Genomic DNA, 12,544 nt, shown 5'->3' with positions numbered 1-12,544 from the left:
CATGAGAAAGGTATTGCTAAACAAAGTACCACAATGTAACCAATTGCTACAGTTGTTTGGCCATCAAAGCGTATCAGAGGTTTTTAAAACACTAGAACAGAAGGCCACTCTGAAATGAGCCACTTATGATGAGCAATATCTTGGAAAAAGAACAAGAGCAGGCATTACGGCCATGTCCAAGTAACTTCTCTCTCTTTCTCATGCAATCTGAACTGAAGTGGCCAAGTTCTTGAGGCAAGTAATTCTGAACAAATCTACAATCAACAGAGAGAGCTCAGTGCAAGGACACTCAGGCGACTCTCACTGACAAGTCACATTGTATTTATGCAAAAGGAACACAGAATAAAAACATCTAACAAGGCAAGTTGGCCAAACGAGTCTAATATTTTTGACAAGAAAATGATTTGCAGGATTTTCTTAAAGAGTTGTTAACTGTTTTATACATTTAACAAAGTACCCCTGGCTGGGAATCATGGCAATAGACAGGAAGTTTGACAGGAATGAAGCTGTGAAGGATAGAATTACAGTGCGCTCAATGGACTGTAATGTTGTCTAACAACACAGTCTTTACAAAAGACTATTTTGTAGACAAAAACGCCATGAAACAGTTTTGAAAAAGTGTGAGTTGTGAAAATTACACGATTTAGGATCGTTATACAGTGTGCACCATTGTCAAGACTGTACGTCTATACCTCACAGTCTCGTTTTCATCCGTGTTCAATAAGGGCAACAGATGTTTATAAGATTAATATTCTATTACAGAAAGTTTATTTTTGTGTGTGTATATGTGTGAGAGAAAGAGAGCGAGAGAGAACTAACCTGGTCCATTCAGATACTGTGTGAGGGAGCAGTGAAGCCGCACAATAACAGGTTCACTCCGGATCACATCCCAGGCAAGTGCAATCTCCTCCTATGAACAAAAACATCATTTCAGTTTTACACACTACAACTGGCACACAAAAAAAATTATTAAAATTAAAAAAATAAATAAATCACAATTATCTTTAATAAGATACTGAACAATAACAATTCTTTACTTGACCCTCTAACTCTAGCACTATCTATTCTAATTGTATTTTATCTATGTCTTTTTATTAAAAAATAACAACAATAATAATAATAATTATCTGTACTGCGTTAGGCTAACCAAGACTTGTAATAGCACTTGCACGTTGTTGCTCTTTTGTTGGTTTTGATTGCTTCTTATGTCCTCATTTGTAAGTCGCTTTGGATAAAAGCGTCTGCTAAATGACTAAATAAATAAATAAATAAAAAATAACACTTACATCTAGGAAAGTGACATCAATGTGTAGGTCGATGTCCACATCATCAATTGCACCATATTCCCTGTATTTTGGGGTGGGGGGGGAATAGATACAATTTCAGGCTTGGTGATTATGACATTCCATCTTTGACACAATAAATTACTCAGAATATGTTGTTGACAGTCGAGCACAAAGCTTTTAGGATTTGAAGGGGAATTCACAATAAATTTAGACACGATCAAGCAGTTCACTTTGTTTATACAGCCGGCTTACAAAACATTCTCCTTTAAAGTTGACGTGAATAGTCATTTGCACCCTATTTTAAGTGGGTTGGAAGGAAAAAAATAAAAAAATAACACAGGTCTCTTTTTTTATCTATCAGCAAATAACTGAGTGAAATTAGACTGAATGCAAATTTGCTAACAAAATATAAATATTTGGCTACTGGTTAGCATGTGGCCCTAAATGACGTAGGAAGGATGCAGTTTGATGTTCCAGCTCTGTTGCTGTGCTTCACTCAAAGCATTTATTTCTCATAAAACCATTGTGATGAGTTTGTTGCGTTGCTCTGGGCTAACTGTTACCATGGTTACACCTCAGTCCCAAATGTAGTCGCTGTGTCTCAAAAGCAAAAGGTTTGAGGAAATAATAATCCCCTTTGATCTGTCAAGAGGAAACAGCTTACATACAGCCGATAAACACGTTCACACATAAACACATGATTCCTTGAAGGTGCTCTGATTTTCTTTTACCGTAGTAAATATGTAATTTTATGTGTTTACATGTGTCTGAACATTTTCTTTTACCGTAGTAAATATGTAATTTTATGTGTTTACATGTGTCTGAAAATGTTCAGACACATGTAAACACATAAAATTACATATTTACTACGGTAAAAGAAAATCAGAGCACCTTCAAGGAATCATTTAAGATGTGTTATGCTGTTTACCGAAAATGTTGTGCAATGACCTAAAAACGGTTTTGCTTTTTCATTAAAATCCAGTTCAATGAATAGGCAAAACCACTTAGTGGGACATGTCCTGGAAGTATTAAAGGGGGCCTCAGAGACCCCACTCATAGAGACAAAAAGCAGCCCAGGTCATTTTTCAAGCAGAACGCTGAATAAATACTCAAAATAGTTTTCCATCCATAACAGATCACACGCTAGACCGAATATAAAACACACTTCTGCTGCTATGAATAGAGCCTTTTATGCTGTTCTTTCATTTGACTGTCTGCCGTTATCAAAAGCAGCTTGACAAGATAAACTTTCAAGGACAAAGCTTTTAATAGCTGTCGTTGCATGAAACACCATTCAGATTGCCAGATTTTGAGGGGTGAATCACATTCTTGTTGACAATCTGTCATGATTTCTTTTCATCTGACTTAGGCAAACAAGAGCATGTACATTTTTTGCTGTTGTCCACAGTATTCTTAAAAGCAGCAGTTTCAAATGAGTTATTTCTTGCTATAAATTTGCTCCAACATTGATTGCAGCGCAGATTAGCTAAAAGAAAGCCTCTCTATCAGGATAAAAACACAGCAATCATTACACCATTACAGGCCTGTAATCAAACTGAAACCGCACAGACTCTCACAGATCATCCTTCAGTTGATCACAGAGCATTCCCCAAATGACAGATTGGAGAACTGGCCACCTGAGGGTTATGGGACCTGGCTCAGGCAGAGAACATCCTTGAGTGGGTTAACAGTGCCAGAACACTAAAGAATGATTGCTCACGGTGTCCTTTCCCATAAAACACTTCTCTGGTGGTGGGGGATTTCAGAAGGAAGTCACAATTTCAATACTTTTTTTCTGAGCTGATGAAATGTTTGCACTTTTACTATTGAATGGTTTTCATTTTGTGTAAAAAAACAGTTTCATTTTCAAAAGTTTCAAAATGTTCTCACATTAACATCAAGAAAAAAGAATGGTCAGATACCTGAGAGATACTGCATGATGGCCATATAGGTCCCTCACGGCTGCCAAATCAGCCTCCAGCTGGGGGTGTTTGTGAAGCTCTCCATCATAATTTACCTGCCCGCATCAACACACAGGTCAAAGGGTTCATAAATAGGAGCACCAGTTCCAAAATCTTTCAAAAATCAAGAAACGGGGACAGCTGATCAATAATTTCTCTGTTCATGATTGTTTCTACCTTGAGGCTTCAGAGGTGCATTTTTATTGGCTATACAATGGCCCTGTTTTTTGCGGTCTTGTGGACAATGGTCGTGGCATAAGCATAGCCATTAAGTCCATGAGACCTTAAGGTGTCCCATTTGTCATTTTAGCTTTCAGGAGGGTGCTCACGAGCGCCCCTTTTGAGCCCGCTATATGCACTTCTGCTGAGCCCACACTGGGGCGAGCTCCATGGAAGACTTCAACCCGACAGTCAAAGCGGCATTACACCACAAAAGTGTGGACTCAAAGGAAGACTGCAAGGGTTTAGGGTGTGATTTGGGATGGGGCCAATGAGCTTTTAATCAGTATAAGATCCAGAGCAATTCAAACAAGCTTCCAGACATTAATCATGTTCTTTTTAACCTGTTGATGTCTCTGAACTCTTTTAACAATTAATATATGTCATACACTATCAGGGCTGGACAACAAGGACTGCCCAATGACCAATCATCAGTGTAAAAAAGGCTAAGGATCAGGCCAATGCTGCGTCGTCACAAAAGTTTATCATTTGTACTTGCTTTAAATCCTAGCCAATTTAAATATTCAAGTGCTTTCAAAGGAGAACTGGAATGCTGCACTCGTGTGCTGTTTTCAGTGTGTTTTCTTTCACTTGAGCAGATAAATACATACAAAATGATGTCAAGTTTACTTATTACCATCTTGGCGTGTATCCTCGAAAACACAGTTAGCTGTCTTAAGTGAAAGAATAAATAGGATGTGTATCATTATATTGATTCCGTGCTTGATTCCTAACCTGCTGCTGTGTGTCATCAATGTTAGTCAAACAACAGACAAAGCTTAACTGCACTCACTGCTCTTAACTGAATAACTTTTGTAGCTTTAACTAGGATTAATCCATATTTAATATATAAAGACTATGCAATGTTAAGGTCACATGGGTCTAACTATCTATTTAATTTTTTATGGCAGGGGCAATGAAAATTTTGGCAGCGAAAGAAAAATCCTTACCGTTGAGCCTTGACTTTAGATTAGACTTTAGTCTCTTTAGACTGTGTCCAAAACAAACTACCTGGCTTTCTTGTGAAAGTTAATTTGCCATACCAGCATCTTCAGACTATTTGATTTTATCATTGAATTTGATTTTATTTTCCTTGATCCTTTTTCTAATGCTGAGCTGAGCTGATTAAAAGACACAGAGATGCTGTGTTTTAAAAGAATGCAGAGACCATATTTTTCAGGAGATCCAAGAGTAATCATAATATTCATTCAAACCTAGTCAGTAATAATTGCTGCAAAAAGTTAACAGGAAAGGTGAATTTGAAATGCAAAATAGATTGAATCAAGATTTCGATTAAACGTCCTTAGCTACTGAGTAACTTAAGTGAAGTATTTTTTATTTGTTTTATTTAAAAGTACATTTTAGATATTCATATACTTTCTTCTAATCCAGTGTAATATACTGTACTAAAATAACTCATCAGACAAGTCATTCGTATTTCCATGAAAAGTGTAAACACTGTGTGCCTGTGGCACTATCAAAAAACACTGATCTGTTTGTTTGAGCCTCTAGACTTGCCCATCACCACTGCTCAACCAGTCTGAACATTCGTTTGGGACAGGACTATCCGTTTAATTAAAAGACATGTGCAAGGAAACTTGTGATCATTTAATCATCATCAGTCATTTTGGCAGTTCCATTTGGTGACACTAGTGGCATGGAAGTTACAAACTATTTCTTAATTTGCTATGAAAAAACTATAAATACATACAGGTTGATACATAAAAAGGAAATAAATATGGCCTATTACATGCATTGATCATGCCTTCGTCGATGTCAATTATAGATGTAGTTTGGTCTTTTTAGATATTTAGTACAACAGCGATCAAGAAAATTCGTCAGCTGTTCTGAAGTTCAGAGAGAAACTGCCAGCATGTGGCATGGAAGAGTCTCCTGAAGGCTTTGAGACCATCAAAACAGCAAAGGATTGCAAAACTGCCACATTACAGTCAGCAAAAGCCAGTGAGCTTTCACAGCATGTCACAGGCATTAGGGTATGAATCTTCATCGCCTTTGGACTGGTTCTCACAGAGTACACAAAGCTCACTCACTCACTCACTCACTCACTCACCCACTCACTCTAGCTTTATGGATTTGCTCCAGTGGATGGTCACATGATTAATTTAAGCACAATCCATGTGTGCAAACATTCATTTTCAGGATGGAAACCTTCTCAGAAGAGTGAGGGACTAATCATTAAAAGTTAAGAGAGTTATAAAGTTCTTTTATATGAGCTGCAAACTACTTTAAGTAAATTTACCATGAAATGAAACGTCTGAAGCCCCAGGTGCTGTGGGTTTGAAGCTGGTTTTATACCTTTAAGACCTCAGGAAGTTTAGTTGCAGTGACCATGTGAGGCAGGACCTTATTTAGCAATCTCTAAATCTGAAACTTTCACTATTATCCCTATAACTAAAGGTCATATTTGCACATGCTTCTAAATTTCACTCTGCACCAATAAGTGTCATAAAATAGCAATTTAATATTATTCATTCTCATTGTTGTGAGAGAATTCAATACGAATGATGTGTCTGTTGATAGTAAATAAATTGTAGTATCAATTTTATGCATCTTCGCTGAATAAAAGTATTAATTTCTTTCCTCCACAACATTGAGCAGTAATATAAAAAGGCATGTTTGCCCTGACAATTATGACAACAATTTATAATAAGACTGCACAGATTCCACAGACTGAAATGTTATGTACATAAATGTAGCGTAGTGACTCATCTGAACTTACCTGTCCAACATAGTAGAACTCCTCAGAATCATTGTCACCCTCTGAATCCTCCTCTATAGCATAATGGCACTGGAGAGGTTTCAAAATCAAGGCAGAACTTTAGGTCACTGTAAAGTGATTCATTTCCATACCTGACGTTTGTAAATAAAAGACATTTTATGATAAAACTAAAAAAATATCACATTTCTTACCGTGTTTTTGTCGGTTTGAAGTTTTGATTTAATGGACAGACAGCTGGTGGCATCGTTATTTATGCGTATTTCTAAAGACAGAGTAGAGTGAAAGCACAGATGTGTGAGGATGACATGATACTGCGAACTGAAAATTTCAGATTAAGATCATAACTGGTGTAATTCCTCTGACAGGCCTGGTCATGTCCTGAATATCCAAACTTTCTAACCACTGTTTTTTGTAGACCTTATGTGTGTATGGTGACAGCAATACAAATGTTTCAACCAAAACGCTGTAGGTCTTACTACAAGACTAGTTTTTATTGTTAACTCCACTACAATTCCAAACCACAAAACGTACAATCACTGCTCAGAATTTCAAATCTGTAAAATCTGGAATAACACACTGCCACATTAAAGTGCTAAGAGAACAGTGAGGTCTTGACCAAAGAAGTGGTACTTGCATTTCTCAACATCTCAGAGTAAAAATAGATTATTTATGCAGAGGTCTGAGTCAGAAAACATTTACAACTGAAAAAGTGTGCACATCCAAGATCCATCAGCAGTATGTACACAGGATCATTAGTTGTAATGTACTGTGCCGGAAGATGTCAAGGCTTTTTTATTAAATGTGTGGATTGGAAAAATATTAGGTGTGCAAGACAAGCATCTATTAAGCATTTAACTAACTGCTGGGGGAAATTAGTGAACATCTCTTCTGTTTTGCCACTTTGTTTTGGCACATATGTCTTGGTCAGTTCTAAAAAAAGGAACAGAAGAAATGCAGTACGATTCCAGGATAATTTATTTCTAGGATTACTGCCAGTGTAATCAAAGAGCTCCAAAAACAGAGAAAGACTGGCTAACACTGTGTGAATATTGCAATAATAGGATCTTTAGATGATTATCCTACACAAAAAGGAACTAACATCTACCACTGCATTACCATGTTCTTTTTTGGTGGGGGCATACAGTACGTTATCATTTAACAGTCTGGGGACAATACGATTTTCTTGAAAAAAAATGTATTCAGCAATAAAGCATATTAAAACAATAAATATTTGCAATAATATTTTACATCATTACTGTTTTTACTGTATTACGTTTCAAATAAATGTGCCTGCGTGAGCAAAAGAAACATTTTCAGAAATAAATCTTATTGACACCAAACTTTGGAAAAGTAGTGTTTGTGTATATCAAGGTTCTATTTAAGGTACCTTTGAGTACCTCTAAATGCTGTATTTACATGAACATGGCATGCATTCAGCACCACGTGCTTCCACCACAGTACTTATTTTTACTGACCATCATTTATGGCAGATCTGAAGAATTATTGTTCAACTGCTGAGTCAGCTAAATAAAATTGGATCGTGTATGTGTTGGAATCATGGTAGTTTAGGGTTGGAGCAGAAATATTCAGCTGACAGCGCCTTGACCAAATTTTAAAATGACTGAAATACTCCTGAAGTACACTTTGGAACTGGAAGGCTGCTGGTTTCCTTTTCCCTTAGGCGTGACTTTAAAATATCTGATCACTCAACTGATTCATTGGTTTACTTCAGCTGCAGCTCTTTTACGATTCATTATTATATGATAATGATCCTTACCTGTTGCAATTCTGTGGAAAATCACTGGTATTGGATCCCTGGTGACTAACACTTCATCATTGTTTTCAGAGTTAGACACATATGTGTTATCTGAAAAGACAAAGACAAGCAGGTGCTATTAAAACGCCTAGAAAAGTAAACCTGAAGAAGATCTAACAGTGTAATCAAGCCTGGCAAGCCAAGTGGAAACCAAAACCAGTAGCTTGCAACTTATACATAATAAATAGAAACACTGCAAATGAGAGTGAAGAGAGATACGCGCTAATTCTACAGTTTCCGGACAATCCACTATTTTCAGGTTAACACATCCCATGGCATTCTTTGGCAATGTTGTCTAAATCTATGCAAAGCAAATTCCCCATTCTTATGCAAAGGTTGTTGTTTCTTTCAGTTCATCTGAATGGATGCGTAGCCACTATGCTGGCTACACTAAGTCCTGCAAAAAGGAGGTCTGCATCTTCTAGATTTAGATTTAAGGGACAACTCTTGTGTTGAATCAAAGCATTAAAGTACATTTTAGGCTTAGAGTAACACCACAGCTTCACAACAAAATGCTATTTTAATGTGTGTATGTTTTGAGGGGGATAAATGTTGAACTTCTGTGAACTATTCAACCCTCTACATTGCGAGTAAATAACTTGCATATGCAACTAAATATTCACTCTGGGCGACTAAATGATGACTAATATTAGCCACTGGCTAATGAATTCTCAGATTTTCCTCGCCAGTGTGTGAGTTGGAGGCTAGCACAGATATATTTTAACTCGCCGAACACTGACTGAGCGCTTCAGAGTTTCACTCTCCGTCAAGCGATCTGTGTTTTTTGTTTTTTTCGGTTCATCTGAATGGATGCGCAGCGCACCTGTGTTTGACGTACCGTTAGCTCTAGTGTGACTCGCCGTCGCACACGCAAAGAAAGATACAGAGCGAGGGGCATGCAGAATAGACGCGCTACATGTAAACGGTATTCTTTGTTGTATTTTCCTGTCAAAATAACGGAGTTCCTTTGGAATTCTTCAGCTTTTAAAAACTGCCAGGTTCTCTGGTAGTGGGCGGAACTAATGCGCAAACGACAATCTCATTGGCTGGCGCTCACCTATTATCGTCCCTGTTTTGATTTCAGCGAATCAGTTCGAGCGAACGCAGACAACCTGATTAATATTCATGAATCCAGCAGCTCATTAATCCTTAGTGCGTTTTATATTGTTCTTAAAGTCCTTGTAAAGAGAATTCTGTGAATTGTTTCCAAACATTACAAATGTTAGAAATGTATTGCTGAATCACATGACAAAGACTCTGAACTATGTAGTACTGAATTCTGGAGTTAAACCGACACCAATAGTGGGTGGTGATGGCGCAGTGGATAAGACACATGCCTTTGGTGTGAGAGACCCGGGTTCGGTGTCTCCAATGTGTCCCTGACACTTAACCCCTAGTTGCTCCAGAGGCGTGCGACCTCTGACATATTTAGCAATTGTAAGTCGCTTTGGATAAAAGCGTCAGCTAAATGAATAAATGTAAATGCAATTCTGTGTTCAGGATTTTTTGGGAGGGGCTAAAATGGTGGCTCGATGACGCACTATAATAACTAACATTATAACACTATAATAACTAACATTATAACACTATAATAACTACATTGAGAGGTCAAGTTCTTAATTTGTCTTTTTGAATGTCTGTGATGTTAGATATACGCTCTCCTGGTGTTGGCCATTGCTAAGCAACCATGAGCCGCGCTTGCCTTGACGTCGAGAAGGTTTCAACTCATTGCAGCGCTGATGCGCGTCTACAATTAAATAAGGAACTTGCACGCTCAAACATGTATGACTGTATAAATCCAATTAAACTACTAGAAGTAGTATCAGTAGCATCGATTCAGGTTGTAGCTGTATTTGACAGTTGAGAGAGACGGCCACTTTCCCGAGAGTGGGCGTGGTTTCAGCGCAGACAGCGGACACGCCCCCAGCGTTTGAGAGCAAAGAGTCCTGCTTATTTTTCAAAGATTTTGATAACTTATTTTAGTTACTTGGCGGGTTTTTTATCATTCAAATTTGGCTGTGTGCTTAACACATTTTTCTGTTGTGTGACAAACTCAGAACACATTTTAATATCTCTTTACACGGACTTAAATAGAATTCTTCTTATTGTTAGTCTTTTCCCTTTTTATTTTTTTATTTTTTTTACAGAAACACTAAATGACCAAAAAAGCACCACCACCACCAGTCCTAAGTTCAGTTAAAATAACTAATATGCATTCATACGTTACCAAGTTTTAATTCTAATTATTAAGTTCTATCATTACGAATAAACTGTGGTACAGCTGAGAATGATGCAGCTTAGCCATATTAGTACTGGTTTATAAGCATCAGCTGTCACTTGACACTGTAGACCCTGCATCATCTTTCCTATCAGGTCAGGTACATAAATATGGAATAAATGACATTATGAACTATATTTTTATATTTGAACTGAAAAACTGGACTCCCACAGTGCTAACACTGTGGGTGCTTGTCAGGGTATTGTTATGCATTTGCTTATGTGTTCTGAATGTTTTTTAAAACATCTCTATGTGGATGCTACTAGAGTGTTCTGAATGGTTCATCCCTGGTCCATATAAAGTCCACCCTCAACTCTATATGATATTCTAGTCCCAAAATTCTAGTTATTCTCGTTTGGCTCTCAGCGAAGGCGGTCGCATTTTTTCTCTCCCTCTCCTCCCCTTCCCTGCTTTGCTCTCTAGTCTCGTCTATTGTCTATTGTCTAATACACCTCCTACCCCCGATCCCTCGCCTTCGCCGCTTTGTACCGCCAGCCTGACAAGCGGGTCCGACCGGTGCCGAGAATGGCTGCAGGACCGGATGGCTGCTTGCCGGAACTGGATTACTCCCCTGCTGCAGTCGTGTGACTATGTTGTTGATTGACTATGTGCTTTTTGTTGCTGGGGTGTTTTTTCTGTTCTCACACTGTACTCTCATAAGAGCATAGTTTGTGAATTATTTTTTTTCTCCCCCCTCTCCTCATGTCAAGCTGTATCTCTTCCTATAATACCTACATTTCACTGCTGGTTATACTCTGTATGCTTATGTATGTGACAAATAAATAATTACTTAAATCAATAAAAGTCATATGGTATTTTTTGCTGGTTTTATCACTGAATAGCTTAATCCAATTGTTTTGAACCATTACATTACCCCCAATTTTAATAATTATTCATGTCCTTTGCACAAACGTAGAGTTAAGGCTTTTTCTAAACTCATAATAAAGTAGTAGGACTAGTGTTAAAAGACTCTTGCTCCTTATTGTAACATGCAGAGGATTAGTGAGAGTTTGGGTGTATGATCCATCCATTTATCAAATAATCCATCAATCTGTGTGCAATACCTGGATAATCATCAGAGACATGAACGGAGTAGGACACCCTAAAAAACAAAAAAACAAATATTAACAGTAGTAGGGATACATGTAACACTGCAGTCCATTATATTGCTTCTCAGACACATTCATGCACATATGGTAACTGACACAAATGTATCATTTCATCACACTGAATCAAAGCACAAACAGTTTGAATATTATCATATCAAATATTATGACAGTGCACTGCTGGAGCTACTGATGCTGGAGAGGTTTTTTTTTTTTTTGGTCTTTTTGCACCTGTGCCAATCTTACTGTAATAAACTTTTCATTTATTCTACCTGACTCAGTACAGTACTGTCACAGATGCCACAAATAAGTTAAAAAGTCAAAAGTCTGAGACCACCAGTAAAAATACAGTTTTTTTTAGCATTTTCTATATTATTCTATTTTTGGCATTTCTATTCTTTTTTTCCTCTCTCTTTTTATTTTTTAAGATAAAATTGTCACCAGTCCATCACTCACCGAATAGTTGACATTCTAAATTGTTCGCATAAAGGCTTCTGAATAAATTAAAACAAATGATCAGCTCCAAAAATAAAAATAAAAAATGTATCTATTCATTATATGTTTTGGTGCAGTGCAGAAGCACAATGCTGTGAATACAGAAAAACCATCTAGCGTTGACATGACTTAATATAGCAGCAAAACTTCAATAAAATAAATAAAGGCTAAATTAAATTTGATGGAAATAAAGAGATGTTATATATAAATTCGAAGTGACACTTCACAGAAAAGACCATCAAGTCGCAGAAGGATGCTGCCTTCAAGTCCTGAAAACAGCTAGTCTAAACACTTAAGTAAGAGGTAATTAAGGAAAGTGTAGTATCCATTTCACACAATCAAGTAAATAAGGTTGCAACGAACAGTGTTGACAACAGGACACGGTCTCCTGTGAAGTGCCTTGAATTAATGTGGAGATTAAGTGGTTTGCTAAAAAGCCCTATAGTGATCAGCATGAAACTGCCAAAATCATATTAATTACCTTGATATAGGCTGATCTGGCAAAAGTGAAAAATAAAATATCACGCAAGTGACCTTTATGTGCTTATGTTTTTTGCTCCATTGCACAAAATGAGAAAATGTATTCTGGAATTAATGGAGCCAATGACCTTATACATACCATTAGAAATCATGGCAAATAACT

At 37.3% G+C, this 12,544-nt stretch overlaps 1 protein-coding gene across 1 annotated transcript in view; it reads right to left on the bottom strand.

The window, feature by feature from the left end:
- The window catches only part of LOC306869474 (protein mono-ADP-ribosyltransferase PARP8-like), a gene marked incomplete at its 5' end in the record, with an annotated part of 30,936 nt that overhangs the window by 11,463 nt on the left and 6,929 nt on the right, over window positions 1–12,544 (bottom strand). The window contains 7 exons of the mRNA XM_079416246.1: window positions 820–910; window positions 1,287–1,347; window positions 3,209–3,303; window positions 6,207–6,275; window positions 6,398–6,468; window positions 7,984–8,073; window positions 11,365–11,402. Coding sequence (XP_079272372.1) covers window positions 820–910; window positions 1,287–1,347; window positions 3,209–3,303; window positions 6,207–6,275; window positions 6,398–6,468; window positions 7,984–8,073; window positions 11,365–11,402 — 515 coding nt within the window. The remainder of the gene's footprint in view (window positions 1–819; window positions 911–1,286; window positions 1,348–3,208; window positions 3,304–6,206; window positions 6,276–6,397; window positions 6,469–7,983; window positions 8,074–11,364; window positions 11,403–12,544) is intronic.

This window comes from Barbus barbus (genome assembly GCF_936440315.1).
Source record: "Barbus barbus genome assembly, chromosome: 5".
Taxonomy (NCBI): Eukaryota; Metazoa; Chordata; class Actinopteri; order Cypriniformes; family Cyprinidae; genus Barbus; species Barbus barbus.
This window is presented reverse-complemented; position numbering and strand designations above follow the sequence as displayed.